Source organism: Arachis hypogaea, chromosome 1, assembly GCF_003086295.3.
Source record: "Arachis hypogaea cultivar Tifrunner chromosome 1, arahy.Tifrunner.gnm2.J5K5, whole genome shotgun sequence".
In the NCBI taxonomy this organism is placed as follows: Eukaryota; Viridiplantae; Streptophyta; class Magnoliopsida; order Fabales; family Fabaceae; genus Arachis; species Arachis hypogaea.
In genome coordinates this window covers 44,467,436-44,483,805 of record NC_092036.1, presented here as the reverse complement: position 1 = coordinate 44,483,805, position 16,370 = coordinate 44,467,436, and the positions used below count along the sequence as shown (strand labels likewise).

Genomic DNA, 16,370 nt, shown 5'->3' with positions numbered 1-16,370 from the left:
ATAATATATATTCAAAAATATTATTTGTACACTAAAATTAGCTATTAAAATTAGTCACTAATATATTTGTGTATAAATATATATGTGGTTTAATTTATTTTCAATGTGTATTTATATTTTAACATATATTTTATTCTGATAGTTGATTTTAGTGGCTGATTTTAGTGTTCACATAACATAACTCATATATATTTTATTAAATTTTATTTTATTAGGGTTACCTTTCATCTTATCATAATACCTTGCTATATATAGTTTTCATCTCCTTATTGTTCCTTTTGCTTCCTATTCTCTCATCTTCTCCGTTCTTCAAACCTTTTTCACTTTTTTTTTCTTTATCACCAAAATCCTCGGGATCTGATCTTCACTCTCTTTCTCAAGTTCAATTTCCGAGGATCATATTCATAACAAAAACTACTACTACTTTTCTTATTGTCTCTCTGTTCTTTTGTTCGCTTAATTACCTTTCTTTCAGTGCTGTTTTCTTGTCTGCTTCTCTTTCCATTCCACAAATTGTAGTGTCACTACAAAAAAGCCTTTCAACAATTATCAATAACTTCCCATCAAAACCAAGTTTTAGTGCGTGTTTACTTAGATCGCTACCGGATTCTATTTGGGGAAAGAGCAACATAGATCAAGGTTCAAGGTTCTTCTGTCAAGTGTTGTTAATTCTCTACATCTATCTAGTTTTTTTTTACTATTTTTATTATTATTATTTTCTTGCACATATTTTGATCTATTACAATTGGTATATGTATTAGCTAGTGTCATGTGAATGTTTTTCTAGATCGATCATCACTAGAGTTTGAAGATGGTGTGGATCGATGAATAAAAATTAAATAACTCGTGAAGGCTATTAATTAACAAAAGTCCAAAATAATTAATATGAAAGACAACTAAAAGACAGAAAGAACCTTCTCTTAGTCAAATGCTTGATGTCACCTGCATAAAAATCTTTGACCACACTTTAATTTGATCTCTCGGTGTTTCAGTTGGTCGGAGTTTATATCACTAAACTCCAAATCACATGCTCTCTCTCTCTCTCTCCCTCTCATTTTAATTTTTCTTGTTTTCCTTTTTTTTTTCGGAATTTGGTTTTGTACCTAACGACTATGATATTTTCATGATATCCTTCTTCAGACACGTCTTTTTTCTTCTGCAATTGATGTATATATATTTTTCTCCAATAATCTTTTTGGAACAGAACAAGCTGAAAGTGTTTGCCTTATGTGCTTGCTTGGTATATATTTTGTGCTATTTATTTACACAATTATTATGTGAATAAATGTGACTCACTTTGAGTGCTCTACAACCTAAAGAGGCTATGAAATAAAGTAACATGTTTTAGTGCTATATCATACATATCCTACAACATCATTCAGCTTCCATAATTGCATTCTAAAAAGCAGTGTGCCTTCTCCATAGTGTGTTACAACGTACTTCCATTTCTCTTTTCCTTTAAGCAAGAATTAAACGAGCAACATTTTATTTTTCTCTTGATATTATTGAGTAAAATTTTTTGTAACGTAAAGTTATATATATATAACCAATTAATTAAGTAGTATATATAGCTTTATGTTGGTGTTTTATGTTCATATATACAGTAAGGGGCCTTTTTAATTAGTTTCTTTGTTCCTTCTTTATCATTTCATGGATCCAGTGGATCCAAGTTATGGTATGTACATTTTAGAGTTGTATATACGAGTGTTTTAAAAATATAATTATTTATATATTTTTATTAATTTAAACTTTTAAAACAAATAATTTTAGGAGAGAGTAGATATATAAAAGAGAAAATATATATGTGTAATTTTTTATAACTTAACTGTATCATATAGTATAATATAATACGATGAAGTTATTTGGGGTAGATTGTCTATGTATAATCAAATTGATTGATTGCAAATTTAAAGTTGTAATCTATACAAATTATTAGAGATATAATTATTTATGTTATTTTTTTGTTAATTTAATTTTTTGACAGAAGTAGTTAAATAACACAAATCACAGGTAAAAGAAATAGCTATGTATAACTGCCAATTTTGTCTATTCCTTTCAACTAATTATAATTGCATGTGTACAAGTTATGATAAAAATTTGCATGTAATTATTTTTATATAAAATTAATAGTTAAAAATTATTAAATAATAATTTAATTAAATATGTTAAATTATTTAACGATTATTAACTATCAATTTTATGTAAAAACAACTGCACATAAATCTTTACGATATGATATACTCCCAAATAAAAAAAAAAAAAGTAAATATAAAGGGGATGTGTGATAACATTCTTATATGTATTTAGTTTTTGGGTTAACAGATGTACTGCCTTCTTATTACTTGAATGATGTATATGCTTGACTTGACTTTCCATTAATCGTGCACTATTTATTAACATAATTGATTCCTTATTATCAATCTCATTGCTTTATATATGAGGTTCATTAGATGTATATTGAAACGAAGCAACTGTGTAACGCGTATACGTAGTGTCTAAGCGATGAAAAACTACGACTCTTCCTTCTCTCTCTCTTTGCTCTTTAATTATCAAAATAAACACAATCTGCATTAAATATGCTCCTTTGTTTTGGGCTTGGACCATTTTTGTACCAATAATATGAATTTATTCTTACATAATGTTGCTTTGAAGATAATTAACTCTGATCTTTAACTTTTAAAGCATGCATAGATTACTGTTGACATCATTTCAAGAGTAACTTAATGTCCTTAATGTAAATGCATATATGTAGCATCATTATTCATTCCATATACTTGAAAAAAGATTTGCTAAAATTTTTTACATGAAAAGTGATGTTGTTTTCGTTTTCTGTTGTTGTCTTCCCTATTAATACAGGTTTTTGGTTGTTTTGGTGGCGACATGAACACCTTCTCCCACGTACCTCCAGGCTTTCGTTTTCATCCGACTGATGAAGAATTAGTTGACTACTACCTTAGGAAAAAGGTAGCATCCAAAAAGATTGATCTAGATGTCATCAAAGACGTTGATCTCTATAAAATTGAGCCATGGGATCTTCAAGGTATATATATATAAATATGAGAGCCTTGTTAATGTGGTTGGATTTTAATTAGCTTTACACACTTGAAACAAACATAAGGATGGTACGTTATCTTGTGATAGAATCACTCCTCCAAAAAATTATAGGTAGTTGGAGAAAACACATGAATAATTATATATTTAATATATCTTCTCATACAAAAATTTATTTTAAGTTTGTGTAAATTTTTGGCATATATTTTTTTTATTGGCTTTATACTAAAATTCTTTTTTGTCAAAATCAAGAAAAATCAAATTCTAAATTTTTAGGTTATAAAAATTCTAATATTATATCATCAAATAATTATTCCTAAAACTCAAATGGTTAAATCTACAACGATTGTCTCACGAGATTACATGTATTATTTCACAAATATTTTGAATTATTATATATTAGATATGGCATTATATATTCACGTGTTTTTGCTGAAATTAAACACAGTAAAAAGTAGCGTAACTTAGCGTGTCGTGGCAATCATGATCATAGAAATGATAGTATATATGGAGAATATGAAGTGAGATTTGATAAGTGTTTTGAAGATACTGCAGAACTATGCAAAATAGGAAGCGATGAAGAAAATGACTGGTATTTCTTCAGTCATAAAGATAAGAAGTACCCAACAGGAACAAGAACGAATAGGGCAACAAAAGCAGGGTTTTGGAAAGCCACGGGAAGAGATAAAGCAATATACTCAAAGCAGCATTGCCTTATTGGAATGAGAAAGACTCTTGTCTTCTACAAAGGAAGAGCTCCTAATGGCCACAAGTCTGATTGGATCATGCATGAGTATCGCCTTGAAACCAATGAAAATGGAACTGCTCCGGTAATTTTCTTTATTTAATTATTACTTTCTAATTGATTATCATATTTCATTATATATATATATATATATATATATATATATATATATATATATATATATATAATTTGATTCACTCTTAATATAAAAAATTTGTACACATGTCTTCCCTTACATATTATAAAAAAAATGTGATTACATAACTGAAAAAAAAACATATTATATTAATACATCAAAATTAAATGAGAGAGAGAGAGAGATGAACTCATAAATTAAGCAATGCATAAAGAAAGACAGAATGCAAGTGAGAGAAGTATTGAATTGAGAGTTTGTAAAACTCTATTGATTTAGCTATAGCAATGTGGAGTAGCAGCTGAAGCTTGTCCAAGAAAGAAAAGGATCTTTAAAGAAACTATGCTAACCGTATATCTCAACTAACTCATTACCCTTTATAAAATCAATAAAACTTACATTGTTTTAGAAAGCTAAAGACATCCCAATACCCAAATGTCCATAGTGCATAGGAAATTCATAGGTAGGTTCTTCATCAAGGCCTTAAAACTTGAATTCCCTCTATTTCTTCATTTTGATATCTTTTAACTTATGGCATAGGAAATTCATAGGTAGGTTCTTTAAAGAAAATACTAAAAGCTATTGAAAAAAATTCTTTCTAATATATTAAATAAATAAAAAAATTTCTATGATTATTCTTTTAAATATTTTCCTAAAAAATGTTTTAGCTAAATCCATGATTATAAATTTGTAATGCAACAAGCATGTTAGACTTTCTTAACAGAAAAATTTAAAAGTTAGCAAAATTTAATTTTTTTTAGTATTTTTAATCAATAGCCTAATACATTTTATCTAGTAATTTAATAATATATTTTTAGTTGATATTTTTAAATATTATTAAATAACTACTAGTGAAAAATAATAAATTTTACTCATTATTGAGGATGAATTGTTTTTTGCACTAATTTCCTAACAAAGTTAGGGTTAACTGCAACAGGAAGAAGGGTGGGTTGTATGTAGAGTGTTCAAGAAGAAAATGGCAACAGTGAGGAAAATTGGAGACTATGATTCACCATGTTCTTGGTACGATGAACAAGTTCCCTTCATGCAAGATCTTGAATCTTCATCCCCAATAAAGCCACCAATAATTAACAACAACCATTATGCTTCTTCATACAACCATCACCAGTTACAATTACCCTGCAAACCGGAATTCCATCAACCAATGCAATACAACAACATGAACATGCCACGTCACGACGACGCTGCTGATAATAACAACAACTTCCTCCAACTTCCTCAGCTTGAAAGCCCTAATGCTGGAATTAGCCCCTTCTTGCAACAACAAGATCCTCATCAGCTATTGCAACAACAAAATTCCAACAACAGCAATTATCATCTTGATCAAGTAACCGATTGGCGAGTTCTCGATAAATTCGTTGCGTCGCAGCTCATGAGTCATGGTGATGATGATGGCCACAACCACAATAATAATGTTTCCAAAGAAGTAATAAACAGTTATTCTGATGCTTCAATTCTCCATGTGGCTCAACAGATTGCTATGCTGGCAAATGGATCGTCATCTTCATCATCATCAAGGAGGCCTCAAATTTCTCATCAGGAATATGCTGCTTCAACTTCCACATCAAGTTCTCAGATTGATCTCTGGAAGTCATCATCATGAAATATTTTATAATATATATAGTATGATAACTACCTGAGATAAAAAAGAAAAGAAAAGACGCATACTAATTATAGGAAATTACAGTTTAATGTTGAAAATCTTATGAAAAAGATCAGACCAAATTATTGGGCTGTACAGAAGAATGCAAATATATATATATATTATTCCTGTATGTATTTTTTCACCAATATAATTTAGGCAATTCATCAATTGCCAGAGACCAGAGTTAAGCCTATATATAGTAAATAATTTGTACTTGTATTATAGATGATGAGCTTTATTTACTATACATATAGTGAGTGAATGATGTTGGTGGAACATAACGAGCTGAGTTCTGTGATGAGTGTTATTAAATATTATTTTATTTGTTCAATACAGCTTAATTTTTATTTGCAAATATTATTATCGTAGAAATTAAATTAATATGCACTGATCATTTGTACCTGAAATAGCCACAATTGTAAATTTCTTATGGTATGCATTTTTCAAATTGAACTGTAAGCGGATCTTTGCAAGGATTCAATTTCCATATATGTACGTGCACCTAATAAATTAAGAATATATATGTATATTAGAATATCAGTCACTCAAGCTAATTAACAGAAAATCTCACAGCTATTGAAGATATTCTCTTTTCTTTCTTCTTTTTGCAGCTTATAAAATAGGGCTAAATTATTGTAGGCAATTATATGCTAGTAAATATACCATCAAATTTTTCTACAGCAGACAAAGATATATATATACGTCACAACCTTTTATTAAATTATTTTTAAACTCTTACTAATTTATGATGTGCATGGCAAAGATAGTTAAATCTTAATTACCTCAAAATCAAACACGCGCTACCGTTCTTTTTTTAAAAGTATTGGTTCATTCAAATTATACAATTGGAAAAATCTATGATTTTGAATAAGGAAGGCATGTGCGCGGTTTTAGCATGCAATGTTATATTTCTCGAAAGTTTTGGAAAGTCTAAACATATTTTTGGAATTGCAAACGGTAAAGGCTTTAGCAATGACATCTCAAGAACATATTACAGATTTAGAGAAACAATTTCAACGGGTTAAGAATTTAGATGACAATTTTTTACAACTTTTTACTATCAAAGTATGATGGTAATTAAAGTACTTACTTTCTCTTATGACGTATTATGCATTTAATCAGACTTGGTACACCACATAACTTATTAGTTTAATCATTAGTTATATTTGGTTTAAACCATGTTAAAGTTAATCTTATTTGTTATCGTAGAGAAGTTCAACTAGTTTGATACCATATTTTCTGACTTATCTATATAAACAATTGATATTTTCGACCATTATGTCTATTTTTATCTTAAAGTACTATAATCAATTACTCAAAATATGCCTAATATATTATACATTTTCTTTTATTTTTTAATGGTGCTCTTTGTACTGTATTGAAAGTCATATATTTAAAGAGTAATATTTTAGACAAAGTATAGGTAAATAATATAAATATTGCAAAATGTGAATAACAATTTATTAAGGTTAAATTAGTTATTAAAATTAGATTTATAATTTATTAGAATAATCACTTTTTGAATTTAAATTATTAGGATTAGACAACGTAACCTCCTCTTAATATATCGTCACATCAAGTTTTCATTTCATCTCAACCCTCTTTTACTCTTTCATTCACATCATCGTTCATTTCAGTCATTTCCTCCGCCGTTCAGCTCGACACTCCTCCACATTCGCTGGTCAACTAGACGCACCTCGCTGCTCCTACGACACTCAGTCCAACGTGCTTCCCACCAACTGCTCATCTACTGCTACTGTTGCTTTCGCACTACTTTTCATTCTCCTCTTGCGAGATCAATAAAAATTGTACAGTTTTACTCTGTATCGGTTAAAAGAGAAGCAACAATATTAATCATTGTGTGATTTTCTTTATTAATGGCCACTTGAGTTAGTCATTGCATAGTTTTCACTTGAGTTAGTCATTGCATGGTTCTCACCGGTTGCCGCTGTCGGTAGTTGTCGAACTATTGAGGGAGTAGCAGCAGTGTTAGTCGTTGTGTTATTTTCACCACGACCTTTCAGTGAAGCTATTTCAATGGCCAGTTCAGGATGGTCATTTTAGTAGGTATGCTGATGGTTATTTTAATTCTTATGTGGATGATTATTTGATTGGATTGGGTTTAGTTATATACAATAAATATATGTTGAATGTTCAACTCATTAGGTATGCGAATGATTATTTTAATCAGGGGTGAGCAACACCGGTGACGGTGTGTGGCAAGCCAAGCAATGACGGCGAGGAAGAGCCCGACGGCGCCGTTCGTTTTCGGTCTGGAGGAGAGCGACGCTAATGAGGGTTTTTGTTGACAAACCAGCGGCATTGAAGAGATTCTGACACTAACGATGAGGTCTAGTTGGCGACCAAGTGACGGCGACAATGGCAGAGGATTTAGGGAAGAAGCTGATGCTTTGGTAAATTAGGGTATAATGAATGGTTAAAATTTTTGAATTATTGAATAAAATTTTTTTTAGTTGGGTAATTTGATAGTATTTTTTTAATTTTATTGGACCAAATTTTCAGCTCGTTGTTCACGTTGTTCATATTTTCGGTTATCTAACTCACGAAAACCGAAAATATTTTAAGATAATAATATAGTATGGAAAGAACATGACAAAAACAAAAGAAAAAGAATTATTCAATTGTTGCAAAACATTATGCAAAATTGTCCAAGTAAAATAGTGCATATTGGCCATGGACAACATGTAAAAAATAAGTGAAGTTAACCACAGAAATAGTACGGCAAAATAAACTATCAACATTAATCACGGTAAAAATGTGAAAGAAAATCCGGTATGCCAAGTAAATTAACCATGGATAAATTATTAAAAAAATCAAAATTTTCGTTTAAATGGTTTTATTTTGCTGAGCAAAAATCATAGCTAATCAAAGGTCTCCACATACAGTTTTTTAAAAGGTGGCAAATATTCACATTTCTTTGAATATTAAACTGATTTATACAGGATAATCTGAAATAGTGATATTCGCATTTCTATTCATCATCATCATACCTGTGTATGTGTGTGAAGATTGCTCCATCTGCTTAGCTTCTTCTCCACTACTTGGAGGTATATATGTATATGTCTTGAACTGCTTGATGATCAGCATGCTTTATTATTAATTCAAACAGTGCCTCCGAGTGAGGGCTCATCAGGTGTGTATATGTTCTGTTATACAAAACATAGATGGAGGCTAGCTAATATATATACATAGGAATAGCTAGAAGTAATGTAATCTAATACCTTAAAAAAAACAAACACAAAATCTTAAGCAACCAATGATTATTGATGTGTGTTTAATTCAAAATTGAGAGACACATGAGATTCTTGTGTCGGAGTCAACCATCAAAAGAATTTGGATAGCACAACGACGACATAATGATTAGGCGTGCACCCGTCATCCTAATCATGATGATGCATCTTTCAACTTACATTTACATTTTCACCAAAAGAGATCAGCATGCTTAACAACACCAAGGGTTACCCTTCCCTTTTTGGTCGGACTATATCAACGCCAGCATCATTCTATTATTTATCCATATGACTAAATTTGATTCGATAAAATATAATCGACGGAACACCAAAATTGAGTCTTAAAGAATTTTAGATAGGACAATTTGGTTATAATAAATTTTTATTTTCTAAAAATTTTCGACAATTATTCTTATGGGATAAATTCGTTCTTGGGTCATTTTCAATCAAATTTTTAATATATGTATTATTGAATACATAAGTTAATAATAATGAGAATTTGGTTCAGGTTGAGTTCTAATAGAAGCGGTTGTTTAGAAATTTTAAAAAAAATTTTAGGATCTTGTTAATTTTGTTAACCATATCACTACAAGATTTATATTTAGGTGACCACTCAGATAAAGACGCTTATTTCATCTTTTGTTAAAGATATTTTTATATTATGTTTTAATTAGTTTCTATATAATTTATTCGGTATTCTTTATCACATATTATTAAATTTCTCAAAAAGATTTTCTTTCCAAAAACAATAAAAAATATTTTATTTAGACTAAAACCAAAAAAATAATAAATTAACTATTAGATTTTTTTAAAATCATTTATATAAAAAATTATATCACATTTATATATATATATATATATATATATATATATATATATATATTGTAGATTAAAATTCACTAATTTAAATTTTGTTTTCATTTTTAATATAAGCATTAGAGATAAATAAATTTTTTATAACAAGATGTAGTGTAACAAAATATATAATATTAATTAGTTTTTAAAAAATTCTGAAAAAATATTTTTTTCTAATAAAGTGTTATTAGAAAATTAACATTATAAAAGCTAATTTCGACCAATATAATATAATAGGTTATTAAATATATTTAATACAAAATACATTGAATATAAATTTTTATTGAATTTAAATTTTAAATAATTTTTAATTGAATTTTGAATATTTTTATTTTAAAGAGTTAGAATATTTTAACGTCATCTTTTTCGTATCTTTTTAATTGAGTCTTTGATTTTTTAAATTATAAACTTTATTTATAATTAAGAGTAATATTTTAACACTACCAATTAGTCACACATTTAAAAATACCAGAACAATTTTATTATCATAATTATAATATAACTTTATAAACAATACAACACAATGAAACTATATATAAGTAATATAACTAAATTTTATCTACATTTATAGTCACATTTCATAAATAATATAATTAAATTATATTCATGTTTATAACTAAAATATGAATAAAAATACAAAAAATTATCGTGATGGTTAATTTTTTTGTTCATATTTTTTTATTATTTTTGTTGTGAAAAGTTTAATTATTTTAATAATCAATTATTTTTTAAAAAAGATAATTGAATAACACAAAAAAGTCTTATTAAGAGTAATTTATTTATATATGATTAAAAAATAATTGAATAATTATATACGGTAAAAAATTAATATTATTAAAAGATAAAATTAAAATTTATTTTAAAATTAAAAATAAAGGATTATTTAAAAATAAAATAAAAAATCATGCTTTTTTTCTTTTTTCTAAAATTTATCTACGAGTAATTCTATAAATATTTTATAATGAATAAAAATATTAAACTCGTACTAAAATTTATTCTAATAAAATTTATTTTTATTCTACTAAACATTAGATAAACTATTGAAAAGAATTTTGTTTCCTCCATTAGAGGAGAATGATAAACTTCTATACTTCTACTATGTTATGGCAATAATTGGACCTGTTATTTTTTAATGTACAAAATAAAAATAATAAAAAAACAAGTATGTCACAGTAAAAAAGGAAGCACACATCACCAAATAATTTATCATCCGAATTATATATGAATCAAATTGCATTGGTAATATGAGGGCTAACACTACAAAAATCGATAACAAAGTTAAGGACTTACAAAAACCTTTCTTAGGCTCACAGAAAAAACGTTTATATTTGTGTGATATATAAAACAATTATCATATTATTATTATTATTACAGTATATATATATATATATATATATATATATATATATATATATATATATATATATATATATATATATATATTTGATTAAATATTTTTGTATTTAGTACTTTTTTTTAGCACTTCCTCTTAGTTAAAAATATAATCATTATAATTTTTTAGTTATTATTGTTAGGGATGTTCACAAATCGGATTTTTTTTGGCACTTCCTCTTAGTTAAAGATATAATCATTATAATTTTTTACTTATTATTGTTAAGGATGTTCATAGATTGGATATGGCTGAAATTTCGATCCAATCCGCACTAAACTCATTAGATCAAATTCGATATTCGTACTTTTTATGTTTGGATCAGGTATCAAATATATCCATAAAATAAAAAATATTAGAAAATTTTATTTTTATAAAAAAATTCAATAATTTTTTTTTACTTTTTTAAACATGTTTACTTCTATCTGATTAGAGTGTGGATCCGATTCGATCAAATCCGATCATCTTACATATCAGATCATATCCACAAATTACAGATGAGATACGGATAAATACTGTGGATTTATGGATATGATCTAATCTATGAACACCTCAAACTACTACTATAGGTTCATTGTTGCAAAAGAATACTTTTTTCTATTATAAACTATTATTAGATCCTAATTACCACTAAAACAATTTAATTGTCAACAAAGAGATAATACTTATTGGTCTCTGAAATTATGTTCGTATTTCAATCTAATTTCAAAAATTTTGATTTACTCAATTTAGTCTCCTAACTTAATAGTTATGACTCACATTGGTTCCTGATCTTATTTTTGTCACAGTCTCACAAAATCATTAACGACATACTGAGATGGACTAACGACTGCTACATTATACGTTCTAGCGACTATTTGATATGACAATTGAATTTTTTTACCTAATTTTTTAACTAAACACTTAAAACCCTAATATGAGTCACATATACCTAAGTTAAAAAATTAAACTAAATAAATTGAAACTTTAAAAATTAGATTAAAGCTCGAATATAACTTCAAAATAGAACTTTAACTTATGTAGTGATTAATTTAAATGAGAATAAAATAAATCAAAATTCAATATAATTTTTATCAATTTTTCATCAAATTCAAAATTTTTATACCAAAATTAACTAGGATTTATCTTTAAATTAAAAATTTAATGAAATAGTGACTTTAGTTATCTTAACCAATGTTCTAATTAATTACTTTTATAACTTAAAAAAATTGTATATGAGAAGAAAATAATTAATTTGTCTACTTTAATAAATAGTTATTTTACTAAAATGAAAAAAACTATTTTTTTAGAATTTCTTAAGAACTAATTAATATTATATATATTTTGTTTTACATTTAGTTATAAAAATTTTATTTATTTCTAATGTTTATATTAAAAATAAAAAAATTAAATTAGTGAATTTTAATATATAATATAATAATAATATAATAATTATTTTATATATTGTACGAATATAAATTAATTATTTTTTTATTTGTAAAAATTTTAAGAGGCTTGAGTTTGTTATATATATATATATATATATATATATATATATATATATATTATATATATAGATTTTGACGAATGTGATATACTTTTTTATATAAATAATTTAAAAAAATCTAATAGTTAATTTATTACTTTTTTGGTTTTAGTTCAAATTAAATATTTTTTATTGTTTTTAGAAATAAAATCTTTTGAGTAATTTAATAATATGTAATGAGTAACATTGAATAAATATACAGAAACTAATTAAAACACAACATGAAAACATCTTTAACAAAAGATAAAATAAGCGTCTTTATCTGAGTAGTCACCTTATATTTAATTGAGGAAATTTTTTAATAAAAATTTTTAAAACCTCCAAAATATACTTTATTTATGGCAATTTATAAAATTTTTTCTAATAATTAATTTATAATTAAAATTTACACTCTCTAAAAAAACCCTATTCCTAATTTCACAGAATTAGAGGGAGTCAGAGAGAAGAAAAGAGAATAGACACAAAACCCTAAGTTCTTCACCGTCGGTTCCGTCGCCGTTGAAGCCGTCGGTTCCCCCGCTGTTTTCGCCATAGTTATTGCAGGAAGCTTCTCAATCAAGCCACCTCCTCTATTAACATTATGGCCACCTCCTCTAGTATGTTCACCCCTGGTGCAGTTATATCAAGCAGAAACACAAAGCAGGGAAATGTGGTTAGAAAATAAAATAAAATTTTGAATAATATGTCACTAAGGAGCATCAATGACTATATATAAACCTTGAGTATTGATGGTTGAATTGGATTTGGACCTCTAGATGAGAATGAGGCCATAACTGGAGCTGGCTTTGTTCCAAGCAATGTTCTTGCTGCGGACATGTTAATAGTAGGGCTCCTGAAACATTTTTATGTAACTATAAGTTGAAGCATCGAACAAAAATTTAATTGAAACTATAGTGTTTCAAAATGTTACTTAGAATTTGTTAAGTTATTATATATATGCATAATTATTACTTACGTGGTACTGTTGTAATAATCATGAACATTTTTGTCCTGATTATTTTTGGGCACATTTGTAGTGGACAAAATATGAGGCTCAGCTAGAACTGTGTTTCCACTTTGAGCATCGTTTTCCATAACCACTCCAACTGCACCTGCAGATAAAGCTTCTTAGCCCTCAGCAACCAATCTTATTTTCCCACCTCGAAGGCACATGACTATTTTGCCCCTTGCTTTTGCTGGATCAAGTGTTCCAGGCATACAAAGTTGACTGCAATAACGTATAACAAGTACATATACATGATTAAATTTGCGTGACTTTGTATCTATCTATTATATTGTTTTTCAATTAATCAAAGTTTTATAGGATTTGTACTTATGCGTTTTGAATTGTGGCATTAGCAAATCTAGCATCAGATGAAAGGATCAGAGGAAAGGATTGACTGGATGGTAAATTTACGAAAAGACTGGCTCCCTGGTAATTCAAGTTTACATGAGCATGACCAAACTAATTCAACATATTAAATTATAACCGAGATAAATGATTCAATGAGCAGATGTGCTGCATCTGCTGGGCCAGCTACTTCTGTAACTCAAAAGTTGACTAGGCACAGAGATATTCTTCATGAGTTTACAAAGGTATGTTTACAGTGCATTTATGTTTATGTATAATGTAGTTGTGAGCAGCTTGAAAAGAATGAATCTGTGGCAGTGGATATATTTTGTTGTGTATGACGCATTATGAATTTGTATATTTTTTGTTAAGTAGATGGATAAGCTTAGAATTGGGTTTGACATGACTAAATTTATAGATTCTGATTTTTGAGAATTTATTCATTTTTGCTATCTTCGTACTTAGAATTCATGAGTTGGGCATAATGTTAGATGTGAGTGTTATCTCTATTTTAGTGACATCTTTTTTCCATTTTTGATTCAAAATGATATCTTCCTTTGATTTTGGTCATCTTATGCCAAAAGATAAACAAGTGTATATATATAATTTCCTCTTCATTGGTTCGGGGCTGTGACTGAATGGAGCTTTTACTGATTGAATATTATCTCTGAATGAAAAATAGAAAATTACTAATAATATCTTATTTTTACATATAGGCTAACGATGTTGAAAGCGAGCTTACTACTCCCTTTGATGTTAGGAGATCAGCTGGTGATAGTAATGGATATTTGAGGACAAATATTTGAGATTTTTATGTAATTAGATGATATTGAAATATTGAAGTTGTTGTTTTATTTTATTTTTTAAAGAAAAACAGTAATAGTTATGTACAACAATACCATATGCAATTATGTTTGGAACCATTGATATTGAAAATTTTTTTATATAGAGTTATATCTTATATTAAAGAATTGTGTTATAAAAGATTTAGTTTTTAAATTTTGATATAAAAAATAAATTTCTAATTTGAGAGTATGTAAATGAGAGAAGATTAATAAATGATTTAAAATTAAAAATAAATAAATAATTATAGGGTTTGTGGAGGTTTGAAAATCTCACAAAATAGTTAATTTTTGTTAAATTAAAAAAAATCAATTTGTGGGGTATTGAACTGCCACAAAAGTAATTTAAAATTGTCCCAAAAGTCCAACATAAAACCCCCCCCACTAAACATACACAAAATCCCCACTAAATAGATTGTGGAGGTTTTTCGAAATCCCCACAAAAGATCTCGTGGCACCTCAAATTTTGGAGGTTTTAGAAATCCCCCACAAACCATTTGGTGGGGGTTATAAACCTCCACAAATAAGAAAAAAAACTGCCACAAATAAACAAAAATTTTGTAGTGATAGTCCATCACTTATAAGTATGATTTGAGTTTCGTTTTTTATGAGTAATTTATTAGTGTTTGAAATTTGGTAGTAAAAAAATGATTATTCACTTGCTTGAATCTAAAACTTTTAGATAGAAATAAAAATATATACAATTTAATTAGGTTGGTTCCGATATTACAAAAATTAGAAATAAAAAGAGTAGGGATGGCAGGTGAGTCAGCCTTTCCTATCTAGCCTTATCTGCTAACTGACAGGTGCACTGAACATACCAAGTGAAACGATCCCAAATTTCTATCCCACTTCGTCTAACAACAGCCTGGCATGCCAGCCGGCTAAACTCACCTATTCCTTTTTTTTTGAAAAAGAAAATTACTAAACCATCCACAAATATTTTAGTAAACCTATAATTTAAAAATTCATATAATTCTAAATTTCTAATAAATATAATTTTGAACCAAGTATTTTTAAACAAAATAATCAAACAGACATTGTTTAAATTAAAATAAACACTGTCCAAAGCATCTAATTAAATATTGTAATATGAAAAAAAGAAAAAACATGAAGACAAAAACTGAAATTGAATAAAAAACATAAATTAAAATTGAAATCACTACAAAAAAATATTGAGTATCGTCAGATTTACCAGTGGAATAAAAAAATAATATACCAGTAATATATTTACCGGCAGATTTTTATGGTATAACCCTCGCCTGTAACAAATTACCGTAAGTTTTTTCAATTCGTCAGTAGTTACTGTCAAATTCTACAACGAATTCTTTGCGTAAACCCTATTTAATTACCGAAGAAAATTTTTTGCCGGTAATTTTTGAGCTTCTTTCTTGCTTAATTACCGTTGAATATTTTTTTCCAATAAATTCGACAGTAAATTCAATTTATACACCATTAGTGGTCAAATTCTTTATTTTTTATTTTTATTTAAATTTACTTTTTGCACAATTAGTAGTCAAATTATAAATAACATGAACTAAATATGGCAAATTAAATATCAAGTGTACAAATAAAATAAAAA

General features: G+C 27.4%; 1 protein-coding gene and 1 long non-coding RNA gene across 7 annotated transcripts; one reads left to right on the top strand and one right to left on the bottom strand.

Annotated features, from left to right (window-relative positions):
- Positions 1-280: 280 nt before the first annotated feature.
- Positions 281-5,950, top strand: LOC112803186 (NAC domain-containing protein 7). Of its 6 annotated transcripts, none has more exons than XM_072198119.1 (5): positions 281-646; positions 2,857-3,040; positions 3,607-3,881; positions 4,867-5,332; positions 5,425-5,950. In XM_072198119.1, the coding sequence occupies exons 2-5, from the start codon at positions 2,881-2,883 to the stop codon at positions 5,529-5,531; spliced, it is 1,008 nt and encodes a 335-aa protein (XP_072054220.1). In that variant the 5' UTR covers positions 281-646; positions 2,857-2,880; the 3' UTR covers positions 5,532-5,950. The 6 variants fall into 6 exon arrangements, with proteins under 6 accessions (XP_072054220.1, XP_025702486.1, XP_072054214.1 ...); XM_072198116.1 differs by having other exon boundaries at positions 288-639; XM_025846701.3 differs by having other exon boundaries at positions 281-639; positions 4,867-5,950.
- Positions 4,172-8,769, bottom strand: LOC140173625 (uncharacterized). The gene is made up of 2 exons (XR_011862912.1): positions 8,607-8,769; positions 4,172-5,534 (listed from the first exon to the last, which is right to left on the bottom strand). It is a non-coding gene; the product is annotated as an uncharacterized lncRNA (long non-coding RNA).
- Between the last annotated feature and the right edge of the window lie 7,601 nt (positions 8,770-16,370).

Coding starts and splice junctions, on each gene's coding strand:
- LOC112803186 (XM_072198107.1), top strand. CDS start 2,881: ATGAACACCTTCTCCCACGTACCTCCAGGCTTTCGTTTTCATCCGACT. Junction 3,041..3,597: donor TGAGCCATGGGATCTTCAAG/GTATATATATAT, acceptor AGTGTTTTGAAG/ATACTGCAGAACTATGCAAA. Junction 3,882..4,866: donor ATGAAAATGGAACTGCTCCG/GTAATTTTCTTT, acceptor TAACTGCAACAG/GAAGAAGGGTGGGTTGTATG.